The following is a 26,998-nucleotide window of genomic DNA, read 5'->3' as shown; positions in this document are numbered from 1 at the left end:
ACTATATATCTTATCATAGCAAAGCACAGTGATGATAATAAGAGTATCTCTAACACAGAGGTAAGGAGGAGAGGAGACCTTTACAGAGGGGACGTCTCACTAAATGTCTTATCATTCCTTTATATGAAGCCATTATGATTACCATAATCCTATACATAGAAACCTGCTGTAAAACCATAGTGGAAAAAAATGATTGTGAGTTCCTAGATAGCAGCTAATTTTTTTTCTCTTTTAAAGACTAATAACCAGATCACTTTTTTCTTTTAATATTAATTGCAAGTGGTACCCATGACATTAAATAAAGGCAATTCACATGATGTCTAAAAACAGGCAAAATATATTTTGCCTTTTACAAACCCAGTGAATTGCAAAATGTATTTGATCAAAATGTTCTAAAATAAATTCCACAGTGCCTCTATACATGAATTCAGTTTTCACAACAGATTTACAAACCTCGGACACATAATTTTTAATTAAAATGCCAAAAGAACTGTAGTTTGTCCTGGGTCAGATCAGCACAGCTCCACTATATGAAGAGCTGGACACATTTGGTGAGATATTCTCAGCACACTACCCATGGTCCCAATCTTGCAAGGACAGACACATTAGCAGGTACTCATTGAGTTTAATGGGGCTCTGTGTGGATGCAGCGATATGTCTGCCTGAAGGGCCCAAGATGCAACCTATAAAATTCTCATTAGTGCTATGGTTAATGCACATCTGTGTGCTCTACATATTGCACAGGTAAAGCCCTGAATAATGCATTGTCCACATGCTTCTTTACTTTTACGGTCAGAAAGTTCATTCTTTACATCTATACATTTTTATCAAGTTAATCAGCTTTCATCTCATAGACCTGTCCAGAAATCAATATTCATATTAATTTGTTGGTGCTCATGATGAATTAAGCACTTTCCAGACGTTCATTCCCAAAGATCTCATGGGGATTTTTCCCGATTCCAGCTATCAGCAGTCAGTCACCAGTGTGGCTGCATTAGCACAGCCTTCCCCAGTTTAGACAATTTTCACCAATGCATCTTGTTTTGGTTTCAAGCAGTAATACACCATCCTGGTGCAAATGATGACTTACCTTGTCTAAACTAGCAATCTGCAGAGGTGCAGTTAAACAGGTGACTGACCACTGAGGGCTGGAATCAAGGCAAATTCCCAGTGTAGACCAACCTAAGGATACACAGATGAATAGACAGAATTTAAGGAAAGGGGAACACAAATAGGGATTCTTATACAGATCAGCTGCAGTCACATTAGGCAACACAGCAAAACTGGGTAATCGGGGTACAGTTTTTATTGTACATTAGAAATCAAATGTATAGAGTTATCTTATTGTAGAAACACATTTTTTCACTGATCCTGTACAAATATTCTCATAGGGAATAAATCTTTTTATGGAAGCATAAATTCAATGAAAGTATACATGCTTTATGTAATAATAAGAAAAAATAGTTTACTGAATTCATTTAGTGTCCTCAAAAATACCACAGGGGACCATTTGGGGACTTGATGGCCTTGATTTTTTTTAATACTAGAGGAAAACATAAAAAATCCCAAATCAATACTAGGTTCCCTTAGTATGAGTCCTGTGTTCATGACCAATCAAAAGCACATTTGTTTGACTGAACAATTTTAAAAGCATAGTGGTTAATGTTGTTGATTTTTCCCATTGCAATAGTGCATATTAAAAACGAACTTCACTGTATTTTGTTTGGATAGTGAAGCATACATCTCTCTGATGTGATATCAAATTATTACCTCAGGCACAGAGTCTGAAATAAAAAGTGACAGCTTGGCTTCAGTACCTCAGTCTGGCTTTTAATACATTCAGACACAAGGGAACAGAGTGGAAGAAGGTTCACCTCATCCCTCCTTTGACAATGATTTTAGAAAAGACACCCTTGACTGAAATGTCACAAACCTTTTCTGCCTTTATAAATGGATTATGGGGGGGAGGAGGAAGATGAGGTTATGAAACCTCTGAGGATAGATCCATGTATAAATATTAATTTCATTCCAGATAAGCTCACAAAATGTTTATGTATATATATGGACTATATATATATATATATATATATATATAGTGGAATATTTTTGTCTTTCATGAAAAACTAAAAGACATTTAAGAAAAAAATGTGTTTTCTGTGCCCAAGATTACAGATTGTTTAGGAACTTGTTGTAAGAAAAGGCTATCTATCTTAGAAGCCGCTTTATAGCTATTGTTTAAAAATAAATTAAACAAATTCAAAATAAATTAAACTAGAAAAATAACAAAGAGTTTCATGCTGTGATTTGATTTTTACAAGGTGTATGATGGAAAAGACAGTTCTTCTCGTCCTCTGGGTGTCTTCACTAAAAATGAACTGATGGGACTGATCCTGAATAGCACCTCTAACCATTTGTGGATAGAATTTAATACCAACGGATCTTATGCTGACCAAGGATTTCAGCTCACATACACCAGTAAGTAGCTCACAAAAAACATGTATTTTTGGAGGGTGAGAGGAAGGGTGTGTGTTTTAAAGAGAGAGATGTAACCATACTAGTTGGCTGACATGGTTTCTCACAAAAATGAGGACTATTAGTACCTAGTCGCTATACTGTTTGAGATTACATTTTAATTTCATACACAGCTGGGTTGGTGAGGAATTTAAGTACCTAAATAAAAGCAATATTTTGAATCTTTGCACATTAGGAAAGCATTATTATTTGGTGAACAGAACAGTGGGGATTGATAAAAAAAGAAAATGTGACATATTTGTACTACGGATTGAGTATATTAGTGTCTTACTCTGGTGGAAATGAGTCAGATTTTTAAAAGTGGGCATTTAACCTGAGCAACCAAATGTAGGAAGAAAAAAGTTAGGGCTTAAAAGAAAAGAACTTTGGGCCTCATTGTCTCATAAACAAAAATAACTCATGTAAGGGAGAGGTAATACCTGAGCTGAAAAACTGATGAATCTCATAAGATTTCTTAACCGCAAGGGTGCCCAGTTTGCCTCTGACCCTGTAGAAAAAGATGGGGATCCTGTCCAGAATCCAGGGATCTCATAAGATCAGCAGAAAGTAAGAGGCCTATAGGCAAGTTTACTGGTGCCTCCTCTCCACTACCCTGCCCCACCAGCTTCCACCACTCCCAATGACCACTGCAGAAACTGTGCTTGCATGGTCTCCTCTCTCTGCTACTTCTCTTAGAACTCTCCTTAAGGTGGGGATCTGCAGCATGCAGAGAGCATTAACCTCAATCTATATGAACTTGTGCTGACTTCCTTCATGGATTGGGGGCAGAAGATCCAAGAGAGCATTGCCACTTTCCCTCCCTTGTCTTCTTTCACCATAGTCCTGCTTCCTCCAGTTGCAGTAAACTTGAACTCCATGGACCCATAGGGAGGAACTTCTGCAGTATTAGGGGAAAGTAAGGAATATTTCATGTAGGTAGATTTCACTCATCTGTGGGTGCAAGTGCAGTTGTAAAAGGGAGCATGGAGTCCCTTGTTTTCTATAAAATAGAACTTTATCATACATTTTCTAACAGAGTGGAAATTTTATAAGGTCAGGAGTTCTGTTTGGTTGTTTTTGTTTTTCTGTAACGTGAATAAAATAGACTGGTGACTACTATAAGACTGTTAAAGGGATCTGGTAATGGTTGACTTAATAAATCTAATGCCAAATAAATCCATCGAATCTATATCTGATTGCTCAGATTTAGGTGCCCACAAAGAGTATATCACTTGCCATTAACATGTCGTCTTTGTGGTCCTTTTTTCAGTCAAGACCAGTAATGAAGCAATTTATAATATCTGCTTTTAGAACAACCAAAATGCATGATTAACAACACTGAACTAAATTCTGGTGCTTGTGCAAATGCTTTTTTTTTTTTTTTTTTTTGCCTTTTTAACATTCTTGGGCTCTTTATATGATGCTGAAATTAAAAACACCATAATAAGTGAATTGAATGATCCATGAAAGCAGAAAAATGGGAAAAATGGTGCTCATCTTAGTTTTCAATATCTCATTAGCAAAACAATGATACAGAAATCCATAGACTAAGTAAGTATACAATCATGCCTTGTACTAGTCAGAATGTGAGCAGATCTTGGCATCAAATATATGGGGAATTCAAGTATCAGTCAAATTGTTCAGGTAGGAAGGTTCAGGAAGGCAAGAAAAGTTGTAACTGAAGATTAAAATTTTGTAATGATCTCTCTCCTTGATCAGTAACTAACTACAGATAATTCTGGAGGAACAGATATAGTACAATGGATGGAGGTTGAGTGTTCAGTAGGATGATGGAGGGACCTGTGGTATATCCCAGCTAGGAGTCAGATGTATGGGAAGATCCTGATTCCTCAAGGCTCAAGTTATTATCAACCAGTCATCCTGAAGTACTTTGTACTCCACAATACATGGACAGTAAACATTAGACTAACATTTCAACCTAGCCCTGATTGGCTAAGGCTGCTATGACCTGCGGGAGCAAATGTGGTAGCAGTTTAGCAACATTCTAGAATTGGCAGTGCCTGGGTTTGGGGATAGAAGAAAAGTAGTAGCCTTGTTTCTTCTCTGTTTTTTTTAAGACATAACTATATGTAAACCAACATATATACAATTGAAGTAGGGATTGTTCTCTGTGTCTGCCAAGGGAAGGACAAGAAGTAATTGGCTTAATTTGCAGCAAGGATTTAGGTTAGATATTAGGAAAAGCTTCCTAACTGTAAGGGTAGTTAAGCACTGAAATAGGTTACCTAGGGAGGCTGTGGAATCCCCATCACTGGAGATTTTTAAGTCTAGGTTAGAAAAACACCTTTCAGGGATGGTCTAGGTATAGTTGGCCCTGCCCCTCAGTGCAAGGAGATGGATTAGATTACCTCTTGAGGTCCCTTTCAAGCCTACATTTCTATGATTTCTAAGTGTGGAAATGGGGGAGAGGGAATATCTGTTACAGTGTATTGACTGGCATCCACATCAGTATTGCAGGAATTGATTGTGGTCATTTTTCTTTTAGTGAGGGAGAACAAAAACAAAGTCTTAGATTGGTTGGTGTCAAGTATCTACCCTCAAACAATAAATTAAATTTCTTTAGATTATTCTATTTTTAAGTGTCCTTTATCTACCAAAAAGTTGGGAAGTAAAAAGTTTCTTCTGCCAAGATGATTAATGGATCATTTTAGCCTCAAGAATTAATCCAAAGATGTGTATATATTCCCTATGTTACTGTTTTAATCCTTTTTAAACACAGTTCACCAGATGTCCCAGAGTTTTAATTTGTCTCTGCTCTGAATTTTATTGAACAGCAGTGGAAGGACTAAAAAGGTCCAAAGAATGAAAGAGGCCTTTTTCAGCTGTTTTACGTTCCCAAGCTTGGAAGACATCAATGAAGCACCATGTGCAAAGATTTAAGCTTGAAAATGCCATATAGAATAGCCACAACTTACTACATTGTGACCTTCATTTGTTTGGATCAAAAATGTCAGTGTTGTTTTTTATAATTTCTGTTGCTATAGTTGCCTGGATTTTTTTCTCCCCAATTAAAACTTTCCTTGCTGAGACACCTGTAGGTGTTTTGGAGGGGAGATGATGGCACCTCAGGCACTCCCACAGTTGGACTTAACATTCCTGTTCTCTAATCAGCGGGAAGCCTATGTCATTCTAGTGTAAAGTACTAGTGTTCTGTGCTGCTGTGTCAGCTGTATTTAACCTTAAATTGACATTCAAATTAAAATGGAATCTTACAAATTTCACAGAATGACAAACAATAAAAGATACAGACACAGTTGTTTGGTAAAACTAATAGATTGCAAGTTTAAATAAAAAGCAACACAGGACAATATCTGAATAACAATGAGGGTAGTCTCCTTGCAGAGGCTGACCACGGGACTGTTGTGTTCCTGTCACCAGAGGAAACTCAACACATGCTGTGACTTCATGAGTGCTCATTTCCATGTTGAGAATTGAGCTGAATACAAATATTCCTCTGATCCTATGTCCCATAATAAGATTGTTTCCTTTTCAGTCAGTTTCTAATCCTCATACATTTGACAATGTTCTCCCCCTTTGTAGGCAGCCCACTTTCTCTTGATTTTGGGCAGAAAACAGTAATCCCAAATTAGCACTGTCACATTCAGTTGTTCCCTGCTGTTCTGAGAGATGAAGAATGCAACATCCTCATTTCATGATTGAAGATCCAAAATGTAATGTCCAGAATTGAAAATCTGGTCATAAGAGTTTGTCTTAACCTCACACAAGGTGACTCCATCCTCTTAAATGAGACTTAGACATACTGTATATGATAACTTGCTTGCCTCTATATAATCAAAACAAAGTTATTTTAATTTCCATACACTGCCAATCCACAAATAAAGGCTTTTCAACTACCCACCAAACCTCCCAAGGTTTCAAATTTCAAACAGTGATAAGTCTGAAGCCAGATACCTCTTCTTATTCTTCCTCCCCAGGAAAAACAATGCCTTTTGTATCTGTATAGAATAAATGAGAATCACACTTCCCCACACAATTTAAGCAGGGATGGTCAAATGTGGACAAAACAGTGGACAAAACAGTGCCTTTCACTCAATGCCAACACAATACTTTCCAGAAACCTATTTGTTGTTCCTATTTGAGTTTAAAGCCAGAAACTTTTTTTTTTTTTTTGGAAAAGAAGGAACTACATTTGGGAACAGGTGGAAAGAACTAATAATAGCAAAATACCAGGTGTCTGAAATGAGTCTTCCATATCAGGATTCTTGGAGTTCTAAAAATTAGGTATTTCTCTAGAGAAACCTGATGTCAAAGAAGTGATTACCTTGAACTGGAATTCTTTTTTTTTTTTTTTAATAACTGATCCAAAAGAACTGTCAACCCTCAATTTTTGCACCCGTCTTCTCAATGATGTTCTGATGTTGATATAGACTCAGGCCCCTTGTATGGATTTAGGACTATGCGTGGTTATTTTTATTTTCATGGTTTATTATTATTGTTACTATTATTCACATTTGTCAGCTTCAATGTTTAGCATATCTGGCCAGCATTTGATTACTGGGAAGAATAGGTCAGACCTTGCAGACTGAAAGAATAGATAGTAAAAGAAGTTTCTCAGCCATGACAGTGTTTTGGCATCTAGACAATTCTTTTATTGTAAATATATTGCATTGCTCAGTTTTAGTTGTGAGTTGTAAAAGTTTTCTACCTATATGATTGTGAAGTGGTAGGACATAGTGAGAGTTGGAAGCTGAAGGTAAAGATCTCAATTAGAGGAAAAAGTTAATTTCTAAATCCTGAATAAAAGTGTTAAATAAGAATGTAATAGAATCCTGAACTGAAGCTGAATCTAATCTACTTCATATTGTGCAATAACTCAAACATCTAGAAGAGCACAGGAGTGAAAACAAAGTTCTGAAACTCTTTCAAACTCACTGTCTTACCCTTACACACAAACAAACTCAAAACCTGGAATCCAGTGGCTTTCCCTCAGGCCACATTGTGTCAGTTGAACAAAATAAGAAAAATAATGAATAGAAGCTGTTGGAGTTTTCATTCAGTAACTTATTGGATTACAAGACTTGTTCCAAAGAGAAACTTCACAACTGCAATAAAAAAAAATCAAATAATTAAATGTGTGTGTGCATGCACATGCATATCTATGCACACATTTATATTTGTTCCATCTATAATTTTTAAAATTTCAATAAAATGAGCTGAGTGATCTTATATCATAAATCTAAATTCAATTACATGCACAAAAACTAAATTAAAAGAACTTGTGAAGTCAAGTCCATGCATCCTTATTTGGCTCCCTTATCTGCATTTATTATCATAGAATAATAGAAATGTAGAACTGCAAGGGGCCTCAGTAGGTCATCTAGTCTTTAATTATATGGTCATATACAGTGTTCTCCATTTTTTTTCTCTTCCATCAATCCCCTTATTCCACTTGACACATTGTCACTTCCACTCCCAAATGAGGAAGGAGTCCTCAATAGCCTCATCCACTACATAATGCTGACTAATTCCCTAAGCAATCATCCATGCAGTCCACTGAATGAGACGTCCTACGTAGAGCTGGTTAGAGAATCTTTTACAGGACCATCGTCTATTAAATATACAGTTCCATTGAAATTGAAATGCTTTGTAAAAATGGGTCAATTTTGCCAGAATTTCATTAAAAATTGAAAATCAAAAGTTACAATTACAAAATATCCCATTTTGACATTTTCAGAACAAAGATTTTCAATTTTTCATTTTGAAATTACTTATTTATTTATTTATCTTTTTATTTATTTTGGCTTTGTAATACAGTTTTTTTTAAAGTTGGAGTTATTTGTAAAAACAAAATATTTTTTAAGTCCTGAAATGATTTTTTTTAACTTTTCTGTAATGGAAATTTTAAAATTTTAATTTTTTGCTACAATTTGGAATGAAGCCAGATTTTGAAATCTCTAACTTCTTTGAAAAATGGAAATTCTGTCCTCTGCAGAGTTGTAGTCCTATGAGGAGAAAAAACAATATATTGTATTGTACTAATTAAGAGCTAGCTTGGATAGAGTTAGAATTCATCTATATGGAAATTATTCAAGTTTTTTTTTATTTTTTTCAAAGTGTTTAATTTTTCTCAATGCTATGTTTTACTACCATGACTCTTCTGCAACTCTTGTTTCTGCCTAGGACCAAAAATCAAAGTGCTGAAAGAGAAGCTGTAATTATGTTGTTTCTAGTGCAATGGGAAACATGAAGACTTCTTTTGCAAATATCAGAGATTCAGGCAGTTTGGATAAGATTTAGACATAAGATGTAGATAATTACATAGACCAGGGGTAGGCAACCTATGGCACACGTGCCAAAGGCGGCACGCGAGCTGATTTTCAGTGGCACTCACGCTGCCCAGGTCCTGGCCACCAGTCTGGGGGGCTCTGCATTTTAATTTAATTTAAAATGAAGCTTCTTAAATATTTTAAAAACCTTATTTACTTTACATACAACAATAGTTTAGTTATATATTATAGACTTATAGAAAGAGAACGTCTAAAAACATTAAAATGTATTACTGGCACACGGAACCTTAAATTAGAGTGAATAAATGAAGACTCGGCACACCACTTCTGAAAGGTTGCTGACCCCTGACATAGACATTGGGGCTGTATCCAAACCAAATTTCGGAAACTTCTGCAGGTTTCCCTTATTAGTCCTAAACTAAGAAAACAATTGTGAATTACCTGGAAATATTCAAATTACATAGATAAACCAGAAGATTTATATTTTAAAAAGATCATTAATTTTATTGCATTCTTTTAGGTGCGGCTGGTAGCACTGCCTACTATTAAGGTGGCCCACCCCTTTCCAGTATAAGATCCTGTTTTCAGTTGCTTCTAACTCTACCAAACATTAACAGTTTGGGTTGAAATTTTCCATGGTGCGTGTCCACCTTTTTTTGTTGTTTTTTTCATTTTTTTAATAAGAAAAATTTCTGTCAAATTTGTTTGCCTGTTTCCAAGAACAAGGTTAGGGAAAAAATATGTTGTTGGAGTGACCATAACTTTATATACAATATTCAGGTGTGGGCATACCATGGATTTATATAGTAGTATTATGATATTTTTTGTTTTATTATCTATCCCTTTCCTAATGGTTCCTAACATTCTGTTAGCATTTTTTTGATTGCCATTACACACTGAGCGGATGTTTTCAGACAACTATCCACAATGACTCTGAGATCTCTTTCTTCAGTGGTAATAGCTAATTTAGACCCCATCATTGTGGATAGTTGGGATTATTTTTTTTCCTGTGTGTATCAATTTGCACGTATCAACTTTGAATTTCACCTTCTATTTTGTCACCAAGTCACCCAGCTACCTTACTAGGAGTTACTATAATTTTGTTCTGATAATAGTAAATGATAACCTGTAGAATGACTTGAGGCTTTCCTTGATACAGGTCAAAAGATTGCAGGCTAGTGGGAAACAGCAGCGTTTTTTCAATCACAAATTGAGAACTAATATCCAGAACAATGGTTGAGTTTCTAAACTTTCCTGCCTTGCAGTCTAGAATATAATTATACTTTCAAAGCAAGGAAAGAGGATGGGGAAGAGATCATTACAAATGTAGTAATGCATGTGTTCTTTTACATGTATATTAATATTTTGTTAAGTGTATGAGTTAGTGATGACTCTAGATTGTCAAATAACAAGCTCAAGTGGAATTATTTAAGATTATCAGAGATTAGTACAACACTATAAACAATACAGAAAGAATAGATACATTACCACCTTTTGTTGTCAGACCAAGAACTGGCTCAGTGCGTCTCCTTCACTGTATCTGGAAGGATGCACAGTTTTCATTCCCCAAATAATTTCCCATACCAATGTCATTATACAGGGTTTTAGACAAAGAAACCCTCTTTGCCAAGAATATTCTCCCAGATACATATGTTCTGATGTCATTTCCATACATTCTCAATTTACCTGATTTATCTGTGAAGCTTTAATTACACTGCTCTACAGCCAAAATGCTTCTGAAATAAATGTAGTCAAACTTTACTAATTCTGGGTCACTGAGAACAGAAATGATACTTAAAATTGTTGATTGGCTCTAGTTTTCAAGATATGCCATTGGGTCAGTGTATACGACCCTTGACTTGGGAATGGCGGAGGATAAGTGAGTTATAAAGGGAAGGGATCTCAATTTAAACCAGAAATGACTAAAATACATTTTTGACTGGCTCTATGACTAAATCTATGACTGGGTTTGGACAGTACTTGCTTTTTAGGCAAAACAATTAATGATGCAATCTGAAGCTGGTAGTGCGTCATACATGATATGAATTGCATCATGTTATTCCTAGAAGTCATGGATGATGCAATCATAACGAAGCTTACATCACTCTGCTGAACAAATTGCCCTATATCAGCTCTAGAAATCATAGTGTCGTGCTCTCTTATTTGTCAGTGTTTGATTTTGCAAAGGGGCACATTTCTGTTTAGCCAAAGTGAGCAGAGATGCCTCGTACTTGTGTGAACAGTGCAGATAATTTCTGCTATGTTTGTGGTGAAGTGACTTTTGCATCACAAAAGCGCAGTATAACCACTATGGTTAAGAAAGCCTATCCCCTTTATTTTGGCTGCAAAATTGGAGATCAGGACAAGAGGTGGGCCCCACACATATGCTGCAACACTTGTGCAACAAATCTTCGCCAGTGGTTGAACAGGAAAAGGAAATCTATGCCTTTTGCATGATTTGGAGAGAGCCAACAGATCAAAGTAGCAATTGTTACTTCTGCATGGTGCCTCCAGTTGGGAAAGGTGTGTCAAAGAAGAAAAAGTGGACTGCGCATTATCCAAACATTCCATCAGCTATACGCCCAGGACCCCACGGAGAAGGACTGCCGGTTCCTGATGCACCGGACTCATTCCCACTTGAGTCAGAAGAGGAAGAGGATGAAACTTCTGGTCTTGAACTATCAATGTCACAGGACCCACATTTTCTCCCATCCTCCTCCTCTGAACCACACCTCATAATACAAGGTGAACTGAATGACCTTGTCAGGGATTTGGAACTACCCAAAAGTAAGGCAGAGTTTTTGGGCTCCAGACTACAGCAGTGGAATCTCCTGGCAGGTGATGTTAGGGTTTCCATGTTCCGTGACCGTCAAAAGGATCTTGTCCCATTCTTCTTCATGGAAGGTGATCTTGTAGCCTGCAACAACATCGATGGTGTGATGACAGCCCTCAACATCGTTCACGATCCAGATGAGTGGAGACTGTTCATTGATTCATCAAAGACGAGTCTTAAAGCTGTTTTACTGCATAATGGCAATGTTTTGCCATCAATTCCAGTTGGTCATGCAGTCCATATGAAGGAAACCTATGACAACATGAAACAACTTTTGAGGTGCATAAACTATGACCAACATCAGTGGCAGCTTTGTGGCGATTTGAAGGTTGTTGCTCTCTTGCTTGGTCTGCAGACTGGATACACAAAGTACTGCTGTATTCTCTGCGAATGGGATAGTCGTGCAAGAGATTCCCACTACATCAAGAAAGATTGGCCACTCCGACAGTCATTGGAGCCTGGGAGGAAAAGTGTTCAGCATCCACCACTTGTTGAATCAAGGAAGATTTTGTTACCACCCTTACACATCAAGCTGGGTCTGATGAAGAACTTTGTCAAGGCCATTGACAAAACACAAGCAGCTTTCAAGTACCTCCATGGAAAATTTCCAAGGTTAAGTGAAGCTAAGATAAAGGAAGGTGTCTTTGTTGGTCCTCAGATTCGTGAACTTCTTCAAGATGTACTGCATGGCAAGGAAAAGACGGCATGGAAAGCCTTCCAGTTAGTGGCAATCAATTTTCTCGGAAACAACAAGGCAGACAACTACAGGTTGTTGGTGGAAAACCTCCTCAAGGCATAGAAAAGCCTTGGTTTCAACATGTCACTAAAGATACATTTTTTGCACTCTCATCTAGATTTTTTTCCACCGAAATGCGAAGCAGTGAGCGACGAGCACGGCGAGGGATTTCACCAGGACATTGAAACAATGGAGAAATGCTATCAGTGCAAATGGAGCCCATCAATGCTTGCAGACTATTGCTGGACAGTGACAAGAGATGCTCCATTTCATGAATACAAGAGACAAGCCAAGAAGCATTGAGTAGACACTGAATAGGACTAAACTATGTACATAATAGTTTTTTGCCTTTTGTTTCATAATAAATTTTATTTAGATAACCCTTTTGCTGATTTTTAAAGTGTTACATAAACAGGACAGGTGAAATATTATCATGTAAAGCAACCATAAACACATGAAAAGACCTAGGTTTACAATTTATGATTAAAACTCTACTATCTACACAATATACATAGACATAAAATGTAAAAACTTAAATATCTTAGAAACAGTAGCCAATCAGTTGTTTTAATTGTCATATTTGAATTCAGCGCATCAAAATATATAATAAATAGCACATTTTATCTCTCAAGCAGACGAATTCTCAAAAATTGTAGACCAGTGTTATTTACAACAGAGAGGACTAACAGTTATTCAAGGTAATACCCCGCATTGGGTCCTTCTTACCTCATGATCAATCTTCCCTGTCGATTCCCCAACAGAAAGCATCTGTTGTAACAATCATCCCTTATTAGTTTCCCAAGTTCTATATATGCTTATGTAAGTGATTATATATATATATATATATATATATATATATATATATATATATATATATATATATATATATATATATATATATATATATTTATTTATTTTAAGGAGATAGTTTCCAAGAATATCTGGAGTTTTATAGACATGAAGGTGCCCAAGATTGTTAGAATGCAGTATTACATACAAAATTCCTAAATAGGGTTACTTATTAGTCCAGGATCAATGTTCTTGGTCTTAGAATTCAGACATACTCTTTGTTGAAGGTAAAGATTGTGAAGAATGGTTAATATATACACATATAAATGAAACAAATGCACAGAAAGAAAGGTCTAAATCGGTGCTAACAATTTTATCTTTAGGATATGAAAGTAAGATTTTTGGTGGTGCTTACATTGCTGGCTCCTTTAAGGCACATTTGTCTCTGATCTGCTGCCATATGTTTGTATCATATCGAAACTCAGGGTTGGTCGTAGGGATGGGCGGGCTGGGCAACCGCCAAGGACACCTTGCTGAAGGGGGCATCTCCAGAGCAAGGGTATCCTTTCCCATCTCCCTCCTGCTGTTCTGCGGACGTCTGCAGCCGCTGCTGCTCCTGTCCTCTCCCCCACAGCCTGGAGCTGCCCCTGGCCAAGCTGCTCTTGGGTGCCTCCTGTCTGCTGTGCAGAGTGTGAGGGGCTGATGTCAGGGTGTCGCCAACCCCCACCTGTGTACCCGGTCTCTGGTGAGCTGGGGAGGGGGCGGAACAGGAGTCTGTGCTGCTCCCTCTGGGTCACGAGTGGGAGCTGCTGTCCGCTGCTGCTGGACTGAACAAGCCTTCAGACTAGTGAATACTGTGCTTAAAGAGATAGTGTGCTGTCTCTCTCACTCCCCCAGTACACACAATCTGTCGCACACACACACACACATACACACACTCTCTGTTTCTCTGTCAAAATGCACAATGGACATGTAAGTTTATTGTTTCAGTGCTGTTATTTTGTTTTTTTGACTGGTCTGTGCATATTATAAATTTATTTATATATGATATGGATAAATTTAATTCTTTGAGCAGTGAGTTCTAAAATGCCTAACCTGCCCTGGCTGGAGTAATTATCATGATTAATTTTATTATCATATTGTGCTTTGTCATTCATTATTTAAAATGGCCCAATCAAATAATAGTATACTTCTAGAATGTAAATTTAGCTTTTACTCACCTTAGCTGTGCCAGTTTTTTTTTAAAAATAGCTAAACACATAACTTTAGACACTGTGCAGATGAAGGTCACTTATTTTCAAATTGTATTGTTAGATATATCTGTAAAATAACTTAATTTTTTAAAGAAAATAAATGTCCTTCCAAGTACGATACAAATGGAGTCAAATGTTAGTGAGTCACGTACATAATCAGTAAACATAAATTCCAAAATAATTAGAAAAATAAATTCCTGTTCTTAATAAAAGAGACAAAAACCATAATCACTTATGTTAAAATTAACTAAAAAATGTTTAGTGGAGTGAAAAACAATTAATTAAAATATAGTAGATAATGCAGTAACACAGACTGTGTCCATTAAAGAAAGTAAGAAGATTTTATTTATTTTTCTTTATCTCTACAAACTTGTGTTTCTGATATCAGTGTTAAAGCTCCAGAACTAATACCTCAAGATTTGGGATTGGGAATATCTTTCTGTATTATCTCCTGATTGTTCTAAATTTACATATAAACTTGAAATGTGGCTTTAATTGGAGTTTGTGTATATATATATATTTTCTTTATATAGGAATTAGATACAGTGCTCCTGTCAGTTAATTCCTAAGTTGTTATCTGAAAAAAACCAAAACCAAAAAAAAAAAACACAAAAAAACCCCTAGAGTTTTCAAGTGCCCAAGTAGCCCCCGGAATCATCTTTAAAGTTGCCCCCCCCACCTACCAAAATCTGAAATTGTGCCCCTGGTGAGCCAGGAATGGTGAGAGGGCTGTGGGCTCTAGCAAGATGCAGTCCCCGGGTGATAGCGCATAGCCCGCCTTGAGCCGCATGCCAAGCACCAGGCACCACAAGTCACAGCAGCAGCACAGAAGTAAGGGTGGCAACCCTTACTTCTGCACTGCTGCTGCTGGTGGTGTTGCCTTCAGAGCTGAGCACCCGGCCAGCAGCCTCCAATAACAGGCTGCCCAGCCAGTGCTTAATTTGTGCCAGCGCCAAGTTCTGGCACCTCTTACAAATGAAGCACTGGGGGGAGGCAGTGGAGCCTGATGGTGATGAGGGGGATGCCAGGGAGCCTGCAGGGGCCAGGGGTGATGGACAGGGTACCAAAATACAAGTTCACAGAGTGCGCCATTTTCCCTAAGGCTGGCCCTGTCTATAGTGTAGTATTTAACGTGCAAATAGGTTTCAGCTAGATTCAGACTCTCAGAAGTGTTGCCCTAGGGACTGTATTTCCTTAATATTAAAGGAGTAATGAAATTTGAGGTACTATTTCTGGGTGCACAATGGGAACATACATAGAAATACAGAAACTTTTATTTTTCAAAGCAAGAACAAATATCTACTTTTTGGTAGCTCTGGATGCTCTCGTTACCTGGAGAAAAATATTGTTAGGCATTACACAAGTATAATGTATTTTTTTCAGAAGCTCTTAAAGTATTTTACAAATACTAATTAAACATCTCACCACTATAGGTGACTGGAACTCTGGGGGCAGGGGAGGGGAATAGGCTCTCTGCAAAGATTGTTCAGGAAGCTGCAATTCAAAAAACAGAGCAAAAGCACTGCATATCACAATTGCATTACCTCCCTTTATTGGTTCTGTTCTTTTCCCTGTTGGCTGACTCCCTAGTAGCTGAAGATAGGTTGTAGCAAGGAATGCTCAGTCTATTGTAGAGATATGAGCTATACATCTCTAGAACAATTTATTTCAGTGCATTTGTTCCCCGCATTGAGAGTGCTTGGTTTTATTATGGTGTTTTGGTTTATGCAGTTTTATTTGTGTAGTAATTGCAGTGGTTTTTGTTTTCTCTATGATTGAGAGATTAAACACTGGTCAAAATAAATGTTGGCTGAGGAGAATAAATCATATTTCCATTGATTATTTTTTTTAAAAGCAAAAAAAAAAAAGTTCAAACTGAATAGGTAGAAAAGAAAAATTTCTCATCCTCTCAGATGGAATTTACTCCTCTGTGAATACTTGTGAAACCCTCACTGTCAGGGATAACTTTAATTAATGCAGTTATTGCTGCAGATCAAATGTTTTGCCCTTGGAATGAAGCAGATTTCTTCAAATAGCATAAATGTTCCGGGAGAAAAAAAATCCCAGGGAGTTACCCCCAGGCCTACATACAAGACTTTACCAACACAGAGATAGCAACCTGAATATTTTTTCGTCCCTGCCCTTTTTAAAAAAAAAGCCATATTTTCATCAGCTCTCCATGCTCTTCTTGACTAAGGTAGCACACGTTCAGAAGAGATGTGTTGTTGCCTCCAGGTACCTGCAACGACCAGTCTCTAGCAGTAATTTTGGGTACCATTTCTGTGACATCTGCTTGCTAGTTTTCTGTCTAACAGAGGGAGTCTTAGCAAACAATTCCCGAGAAGACATTTTACTCAAAAATTACATAACTATTAAAGAAACAATTGAAATAAAAGAAACTACATTTTATACACAATCTCGGAGGAGACTGTCACTCCCTTTTGAAGGGGAGCAACTGGAAGATATTAATGTCTACCTGATGGTACCAGGCATAGAAGAACTGATTTAAAATCCAGGGGATGAAGATCTTCCAAAAGGCTGCTGGCTCAGATTCAGAATGACATTTACAAATCCATGACTGCTTTAGAACAGAAGTAAAAGTTCCTAAGCTATTTATTTTTAAAGAAATGTTTAACAATGGTGGAACACATTTTTCTTATATTAATCTTTTGTTGTTTGTTTTTTGTATGAGAACCTTTTCTTCAACAGATGAATATATTTTCCATTTGCTCTAGCAGGAGAAATCATGGGTTTACAGAAAATTGTTCATTACAATCTACAATGAATTGACAATTCTGCAAATTTAATGTTACACCTGGAATTTCATAGCCGCATAGAAAATGTTCATGTTTTCAGTACATTGTGCACCACTGTGTAAGAATCTCCAGTGGATACATATATAAAATGACAACACAGAAATGGTTTATCATCCACTTCTACCTTCCCAGATTTTTCATTTTTCTTCCACATCCGCAGTCTGTCCCCTATTTGATAGAGCTGGGCAGATTGTGAGGCTACAGTTATGTAGTGCTTAGAATATCCTGAATCAGAGCTCTCAATCATTAAGATGTTTTATATCAGATGTCATGAAATACCTGATAGCATTTGACCTATGTCACAACCTAGATATGGGGTTACATTTTATCTATATTTGTTAGTTATAGATTTATATCCTGCATTCTTCAAAATTAATAATAAAGGTAATTTAGATAGTGACTGAAGTTCAAGGGTAATACCTATTCACTCAAATACCTCAATGTAAACCCAGCCTGAAGTCCTAGGTAAAATAAATGCAGTGTCATTGTGAGCTCTGTGGACTTCTCCCAACCAGCAGATATAATTTAATACAAAAAGGCATGTTTGGAAGTCCTAATTTAGGATATACGAAGGCCTGTGCTACTATGGAAATATGTGCTTGAAATTTGAATTAAGTGGAGAAATGAAGAGGAATTCATAATGCACTCATCCCTAATTGCCTTGGCCTCTTGGTAAACCCCACCTCAGTTTCTAGTTTTGTCTGTTCATTATTTTTTTTTCTATCAAAGAAACAATGGGGAAGAGAAAATAAATCAATTTTCAAAATGTGTATGGGTAGTAAAGCGGTCTGCCCCTTTAAGGGCCTGCGAAGCCAAGGAACAACTATACCTGACCTAAGGAGAAGTCCAGCAGGCTGGTGTTGTGATCCAGCTGATCCAGCTAATCAGTAGCTAATGATTGGCTCTGATTCCCAGCCGAAAGCTATAAGTGAGGACCTAGCTCTGTAAAGAACAGGGACAGGAGAGACAAACACTTTTCTGAGTAGCAAGAGCAGAAAGGCAGGCTGGCTGACCAGCCTGCCCTATGGTCCCCCTGAGGTGAAGGAAGGGCTGGGACCCCTGAGCTCATGGGTGGGAAGTAGTGTAGCATCTTCTATCAGGACCATCACTTTTGTTACTTTTCATTCATTTCTGTATTTTTGTGTGGCAGAAGAATAAAAGAACCTACATAGAAGGTTAAAACAGAGTTGGGCATGGCTACCTATTCCCCCCACCCCCCGAAGCTGGTGGACAGGCCCACCAGATCACAGTACGAAAACAAGCCAAACTTGTAAAGTGATAAATTCTTGCTGTCTTTGTCATACACATTAGTAAACAAGCTGATTATTTTAGAGCCCCGTTCTCTGTTAGCATGCAGGCAAGCATTAAACAGAGTACAGGTTTCCTGTAGCCATTAAAACATTATATTCCTAATGACTTTAAAATGTTAAAAGAATGATATTAAGGGTATGTCTACACTGGTAGAGTTACAGCACTGCTCAGAGAATGCTGAAGGGAAACCGCTGTTGTGTGTTCACACTGGCAGCTGCCTGCACAATTAAAAAAAAAAAGGTTCACACTTGTGACACTTGCAGCAGTATTCAGAACGATGCACTCTGGACAGCTATTCCACAAAGCATCTCTTCCTCTTTTGCTGCTAAGAGTTGTGGGAAGGCAGAGGGGGTCACGGGGCATCCTGAGTCCTGTCCCAATGCCCCGTAATGCATTGCTTCACACAGCTATCCCTGTGCTTCCGTCCACATTTGGCACCATGCTTCAACAGTTTGTGTACTGCACGCTCTGCCTCTTGGGTCTGCAGGAATGGATCCCGCACTGTTGTCCAATATGCTGCTCACTCTGACTAACACTTAAACTACAAAGGCAAGAGGAGTGCAACATTGATCTCACCACACGTAGTAGCAATGACACGAGCTACTTATGGCATTCACGGAGGTGCTGACCACAGTGGAACGCCGCTTTGGGGCTTGGGAAACAAGCACTGAGTGGTGGGATCACATCATCATGCACGTCTGGGATGACGAGCAGTGGCTGCAGAACTTTCAGATGAGGAAAGCCACATTCATGGGACTGTGTGATGAGCTCGCTCCAGCCTTGCAGCGCAAGGACACGAGAATGAGAGCTGCCCTGTTGTTGAAGTGCATGGTGATTGCACTGTGGAAGCTGGCAACTCCAGACTGCTACCAATTGATTGCTAACCAGTTCAGAGTGGGAAAGTTGACCACTGGACTCATCTTGATGGAAGTGTGCAGGGCCATTAATCACATCCTGCTCCGAAAGACCGTGACTCTTGGCAACATGCGTGACATTGTGGATGGCTTTGCACAAATGGGCTTTCTTAACTCCGGGGGGCTGATAGATGGTGCACACAATCCAATTCTGGCACCAGACCACCTAGCCACCGAGTACATTAATCAGAAGGGGTATTTCTCTATGGTTCTCCAGGTGCTTGTGGATCACTGTGGGTGTTTCATGGACATTAACACAGGCTGGTCCAGAAAGGTGCATGATGCACGCATCTTTTGGAACACTGGCCTGTTCAGGAAGCTGCAAGCAGGGTCTTTCTTCTCGGACCAGAAGATCACCATAGGGGAAGTCGAAATGCCCATTGTGATTCTGGGAGACCCTGCTTACCCCTTAATGCTGTGGCTTATGAAGCCAAACATGGGGCACCTTGACAGCAGAAAGGAGCGGTTCAACAACAGGCTGAGCAAGTGCAGAATGACTGTTGAGTGTGCTTTTGGCTGTTTAAAGACCTACTGGCACTGCCTATATGAAAGGCTGGACCTGGCCAATGACAATATTTCTATTTATATAATGTATGCTTCATAATATTTACGAAGGGAACCGGGTAAAAGCTTCACTCAGGGTTGGATCGCTGAGGCTTAGCACCTGGAGGCTGAATTTGAACAGCCAGAGACCAGGGCTATTACAGGGTCACAGCACAGGGCCATAAGGTTTGAAGCTGAAAGCCACTAATATCTGTTGCTATGCTCGGGAGTGCAGTGCTTGTAATGCTAAGAGGTGACTGTGATTGGTGCAGACGATGCACTAGGAAGGTGTACGGAAATTCCTCATTGCTTTGCAGGGCTCTTTTTGCTTTCAATAAATAGAATAAAAATTGTTTTCAAACCAAAACAATTATTTTATTAGAAAACAACAACCAGAGGAGAGAGAGAAACAAAAAAATCCATCAGCCCTGAGTGGGATGGGGGAAGGGAGGGTCCCAGGAGGAGTGGGGTCCCAGGATGGTTAAAGATTTGTGTATGTCCAGGTATCATATCCAACCTTCTCCTTTGGAGCCCAGTGCAGCGTGTACTGCACTTCAGCAGGACTAAACTGCAGAGGGATGGGTGTTGACTACAGTGGTTACTGGGAGCCCGCAGGGCTGGACTGTGACGGGGCAGGAGTGGAATGCAGCGGTACAGACTGGATCCAAGAGGTTGATAAGGGTTTGTTGATGGACTCTGGATGGCACATGGGAAAGGGTTTTGTGACAGCATCTGCAAGGGAGGGCAGGCATGGAGCTGCTTGGTTTGCAGTGCTAGTAGCGCCTGGAGCGTGTCCGCTTGGTGCTCCATAACGTTTAAGAGCTGTTCCGTGGCTTCGTTCTGGCACACCGCGTTCTATTTTCGGTCCCTCCTCTTGCTGTCCCGCCACTCCTTCAATTGTTTTTTTTTCAGCCGCAGAGTGCATCATGACATCACACAGAAAGTTCTCTTTAGTTCTTCGTGGCACCTTTCTAATTCTGCACAGCTGGTCAGCCGATGATAACAAAGAGGGAGGCTGGGCTCCCAAGGTCATATCTGTGAAGCCAAAATGCAACATTTTACAGAACCAGTACTGTTTGCAACACACAGACCATAGCCACTATTCACATACCTGTCACTAACTGGCTGACCCCAGGCAAGCACATATGAGCCACAAGGCTCCCAAAATGGTGAGTAACCACAGGGGAAGGGGAAATCAGTGTTCCAGGACTGTACTGTACACTGAGCGTGTGGCTCTTGGGGACAGTGGGAAGGAGGGCTTATAATCATTACTGTCCCCATATTTTCTATAGGGTGTGTTCATTATGGAATATATCTCACTGCTGAGGGTGAGCAGGGAATCAAGGGAGGGTTTTCTCCAAGACTGCGGCTTCTGCCCTGTCCCTTATGCGGCTCGCCTGTGTGCAGGAATGGTCCCCTCCCCTTCCCCCTGTGATGGCAGAGTGGTGTGGGAAAATTACCCTTAATGGGGCAAGAAACAAAGCAGCTCTGCCAAAGAACCTGCGGCAGGTTCCTGTGAAGTGAGGGAGTCAATCAACACCCTGTTCCACTGCTTGGACTAGGCATGTGGTGGTATGCACATCAAACAGACACAAACCTGCTTTATGCAACCTTCCTGTCCCCAACAACTCGCTTCAGCAATTCCCAAAATCAAAGCCACTTACCAGGCGCCTCCTCTCCTGTTTGCGCTTCATCAAAATCCAACAGTTGTGACTGGCTAGCCTCCTCCAGGATAGAGAAGAGCTCCTGGCTGCATGCATCTCTGACCTCTGAGTCATCCTCTACCTCTGGGTCCCCCTCGCCCTCCACATCCTCATCCAAGATTTCCTCCTCTTGACTCGGTCCACTCTCGATTGGCACATGAGCCAGTGAAGTATCCACACTGACTTTCATAATGGAGGTGGGGTCGCCACCAAGTATCGCATCCAGCTCTTTGCAGAACCAGCAGCTTGTGGGCGCAGCATCAGAGAGGCGGTTTGCCTCCCGTGCCTTGTGGTAGGCGTCCTCAACTCCTTCACTTTGACCCTACGCTGCAGTGTCCCAGTCATGGCTCCTTTCTGTCATGCATCGTGAAATCTGTCCGTAGGTATCATAATTTCTACAGCTGGAGCGCAGCTGGGACTGGACAGCCTCCTCTCCCCAAATGCTGATGAGGTCCAGAATCTTGGCATTGCTCCAAGAGGGGGATTGCCTGGTGCATGGAGCAAGCATGCTCACCTGGTAAGATGTACTGAGACCACTGCACGTGTCACCAAGCAAACAGGAAGGGGACTTTGAAAATTCCCAAGGAATTTAAGGGGTGGGAATGACGGTTGGTCACCTGAGGGCAGGGCAACAGAGTTCAATCCAATGACCAGAGAGCCGAAAACAGGCATTGTGGGACACCTCCTGGAGGCCAGTCATAGTGCTGTAATTGACCAGAGTGTCTACACTGGCACCACGGTGCTGTACCCCTGGCGCAGAAAGCTGTACACCTCTCATTGGGATGTTTTTTTTTTACAGTGCTGCAACTGTGCAGTTTCTGCACACTAAGTGGCTTGGCAGTGTGTACACCTCGGGAGTTACAATGCAGAAACCTGCTTTACTGTGCAGAAACTTGCCAGTGTAGACAAGGCCTTAGGTTGCAAAGTCAAGCACTCAAAAGTTAAGAAATGCTAGTATTAAGGCTTCCCTTGCAAAAGTGTGTATTTATGATGTGATCATTATAATGAGATGATCACATACTACTTTTTTCAAAAGGGCTCCTTCCTAATTCAGTGCATAGAATGGATGATGCTCAGACCCCAAAGCAACCAAAGCCTGCAATGAATTACTCATTTCTTCATGGTCTAATTTTAGGATGCTCACTGCTACAGTATCTGAATGCCTCATGAGCATTAAAGAATGTATCTCCACTATGAGATAAAAAAGTGGTATTCTCCCCATTTAACAGATAGGGAAACAGATTGACAGTCTTCCCCAAGGTCACAAAGTGCTCCACTGAAAGAGTCAGACTTAGAACTCAGAACCTCCTAACCCTGTGCTCATTCATCCAGCCCATGGTGCCTGTGGGCCTAAGCATCCACAGCGCCTGTTGATTTTGGTTGCAGCTGAGTGCTCAGCACTTGTGTAAATCAGATTCCAGATATTTCAGGATAGGCACCCAGGTGGTGGGAAACACAACTGTCAAAATTTTGCTTTAAGTGGTTTGGCCAACATCACATAAGAAGACTTGAAGAGTCAGGGACAGAAGTGAGTTGTTGTGTGTGGAGTTCATCTTTGTTAATTACAAGATCAGTAGACATTCTCTAAGGTAGCCTCAGAACATATCTACAGGATTGGACCTGACAGCCAGGATAGGTGGGAGAGACCCTATTTTGTCAATCCTGCTGGTGCTTAGGTCAAAAGTTAGGGACTGAAATACTCAACCTAAAACCCCCATGTGAATCTAGCCCCAGATGTTGAGTGCCAAGTGATTTCTTTAAATACTATCCACTAAAAGATAAATCTGCCAAAATTCCCATTGGATTGTGTTATATCATTGACAGAGTGCCTTATCAATATCTTAAGAATATGTGTTGAGTGGATGTTAGGGAGTTTTTGGGGAAATGAGAGCTTGCAACCTCACTTCCAGAATAAGAAGGATTTTATGAACAGGGTAGGGTCAAATTAGTTGTGGTGCCACTTTCTGTTGTCTAAGCTTATCTATTTTCCTAAACACATATGAATGCATTTGAGAAAGTTTGTGCTCTTTTTCTGTCCTTGTACAAAGGTAAACTGTGATTAATTGCACATATACAAAAAATAAATCTAGGGCCTTGTATGGATTTTTGGGAAGAAGTGAGGGAGTTCCAGAAGGAACCTTCTTTCGCATGCATCCATCTTGGGCACAATTGCAGTCCTTAGCCTCTCTTGAGCACAGAGACCGGATGAAGCTAGTGCCTACATTAGCAGAAATCTGTCCTAAAGATTCAGGGAGAGAGTGACACTAAGCCCTCCCGCTTCTCTCTGCTTGCTTCTTGTAGTTTCCAAAAGCGGCATTTCTATCCTTTCTTTAACAAATGTGGGTCTGTGACTTAAAGCAAGTCCGTAACATTTCACTGAATCAATTAAACACTTATGAGCTAGCTTTTTCTGAGAGCATACATAGCTGGCAATTTGTTCTGACAGTAATTCATACATATTTCTTTATCTAAATTTTTCTATCATTCAATTCAAGTAAAGATTTTACAGTTGGTCCCTTCTTCTGCACATAATGTAGAAATATATTTTTTTTCATATTAGCTGTATATTTGAATACCATGTAAATTATTTCCAGACATGGTGAGAATACCATGCACTGTCTATCATTTTGGAGTCTCATTGGTCTAATTAAGTAGATTATGCTATGGATACTTAAAATGTAACTACTACTGAATGAGTATTTGTAGGCATTTATGTGTATTTTGAAAGCTGTGACAGTCACAGAACATTAGCACAGGTATCATTTCATACTTCTGCTTACTCTTTGGAAGGCCAAAATTGTGCTATAGAAAAAAAATAGGTCATGTTTGTGAATTTAAATCAATATCAGTTTAGATAGCGCTCAGCCTTCAACCCTGACAGTGTTTCTGATCTTCTCTATGCTATCAAGTTATGTCATATTTGTTAACTTTAAAGCCTTGTTTGTGTGTGTGTATGTGTACATACTTTGTTTATTGAATTAGGATTTTTATATGTTTACCTTTTTTTTAATGAGTAGATCCCATTCTTAAACATTTTGCCATATACATGTCTGAAGATGGGGATATACTATATCTAAGTTAGATGATCAGTGTTATTTACAAATAGAAAAACAAAACAAAAGCAAAATAGCCACTTGTTCTTGATGAAGGTCCAGCCTTATTATTGTTATTATCTATATAAAAATTATTATGGATTTGGATGAGATTTGTTGGAGTCTCCTAGAGTATAATGTTGGTCCTACTCTAGTGCGTAATATAAGAACTTCAAACCTTTTTACTTTTACCCATCCTCCCCAAAACCTCATTATGGAGTTCTTTTCAGTTTTTTTGTTTTGACAGCCCTGTCCCATCCCCCACCCCCGCCAAAAAAAAAAATCAGTTATGGTGTTAAAATAAAATAATTGGCTTTCAGATATTTTTTTTATTTGGGCCCCAAAATGAAAAAAAAAATCAGTTATGTGCTCAGGGCTATTTCCTACATAAATCCCCTTGAGAGTTTCCTTTTGTGGACGCAAAATGAACACCACAGTGTCCATGACAATGAAGCTTACAGTGGAAGAATAAGTGTACTTTAAACATTACATATATGCCAATAATTTCCATCTTCCAAATGGAACAATGTTGCTCATGCTGTGCTGGTAATTTAGGTAAGATATGACCCGGAGCAGAGCACTGTGGATAAATGAAATGGGCAGTTGATGAACAGACAGTTGTCAACCTGCAAGTCTCTAGGTTTTGGTCTCATTTATGCAAATCAGGTAGATTTAATTTAACGTTGTCATATTCATGTGCCTAGAAAGCATTTGTACAGTCTGTTGGCAGAAGTTTCTATTTGTTGCAGTTTAATATAAGCCAGTGGTATCTACATTTACTGTGATCATAAGGTGCTGTTGTGGTCATGTTTCCTGACTCTGATAAATGACAATATCTGCTTTGTAACCATAGTCTCATCAGAGCACAGTGACAATTGTACAAAGTAACAATCTGACTTCAACAGCAAGTCATTCCTTGGGGGCTTGGGATCAGATACATGGTCTGGAAAAGGGGTTGGAGGAGAAGTCCTGCATATGCTTGAGAGAGAGAAAAATCTTGGATAGGAAGAGGAGCTGGATGATCTGAAAATACATAGATACAGATTCTGTCATCTCTACTCATGTTTAAGGCTAAGACTTTGTCGGGGATATTTTTAGTAAAAGTCACGGACGGGTCATGGACAAAAAAGAAAAATTCACAGAAGCCATGACCTGTCCGTGACTTTTACTAAAAATATCCTTGACAAAATGGGGATCTGCGGGTCCCCACACTGCCTGAAGCAGGCAGTTGTGCAGGGGCTAGGAGCCACCTGTAGCAGCTGGAGGTTGCAGGGTACCCCTGCTGCCTGCGGCTCCGAGGGTTCCCCATTGCCTGTGGGGGCTGGGAGCTGAGGGGTGCTCCCACCTCCCATGTAAACTGGGAGCTGCAAAGTATCCCTGCCACCCGCCGCTCCAGGGGCCCACAGCAGCTGGGAGCTTGGGGGTTCCCCCACCACCGACAGCTCCAGGGGCCCCCACCGCCTGTGGGAGCTCGGGGGTTCCCAGCAGCTCCCTGCCCCCAGGGGCTGCAGGGGGACCTTGTGGTTCCTGACTATGGGAGGCTGAAGTCGTAGAGGTGACTGGAAGTCACGGATTCCATTACTTCCTCCACCTGTGTGACTAAATCGTAGCCTTACTTGTGTTTAGAAGTATCTTCCTGCATAAACAATCACATTGATAGTAATGGGCCTCCAAAGAACAGAGGTCCTACTCATTATGAATAAGGGTGGTAAAATCTGGGCCCTAAAGTATGCACTGTTAGTATGAACCTACATTTATCTGGAGTGAATGCAAAGTGGTAATATGAAGCCAGTGGAAAGTCTAGTGTAAAATATGGTAATTGGCATGATAGTTGGACTTCAGAAACTGTGTTTCAGAATAGCAGTCTAATTGTGTACTACATGATATACAGGGTTTTTTCCAGGCATGAACATGTGCACACAGTATCTCAAAAAGCAGACTCTTGCTTTCTGAATTAAAAATAGTTAACTAGAACTTTAGGACATTAAAAATTCTGTATTCATTTTCCAAGGTGTTAGCTTCTCATGTTTACAATACAAATACCTGGGTAATGCAAATACTGAAGTTTTTAATATCCCCCATAGTATTTATAATTTTAGGTCTCATGTATTGGTGAGTATTGTGTATCTGAAATGAGAAATTGAAATCTGTTGCCCGAAATGCTTGAATTATTATGTTCTCTGCAATCAGTCAATATAACATTTCACCACAAGTAAAAATCTGATCTG

At 39.6% G+C, this 26,998-nt stretch overlaps 1 protein-coding gene across 5 annotated transcripts in view; it reads left to right on the top strand.

Annotated features, from left to right (window-relative positions):
• CSMD1 (CUB and Sushi multiple domains 1) overlaps positions 1-26,998 on the top strand; it is a 1,932,406-nt gene that overhangs the window by 1,512,348 nt on the left and 393,060 nt on the right. For all 5 annotated transcript variants that reach the window (XM_008163737.4, XM_005289701.5, XM_065587776.1 and 2 more), the window contains one exon: positions 2,319-2,475. In XM_008163737.4, the coding sequence (XP_008161959.2) occupies positions 2,319-2,475 (157 nt within the window). The remainder of the gene's footprint in view (positions 1-2,318; positions 2,476-26,998) is intronic.

Source organism: Chrysemys picta, chromosome 3, assembly GCF_011386835.1.
Source record: "Chrysemys picta bellii isolate R12L10 chromosome 3, ASM1138683v2, whole genome shotgun sequence".
Classification (NCBI taxonomy): domain Eukaryota; kingdom Metazoa; phylum Chordata; order Testudines; family Emydidae; genus Chrysemys; species Chrysemys picta.
The sequence above is the reverse complement of the archived record's forward strand: the minus strand, read 5'-3'. Positions and strand labels throughout refer to the sequence as shown.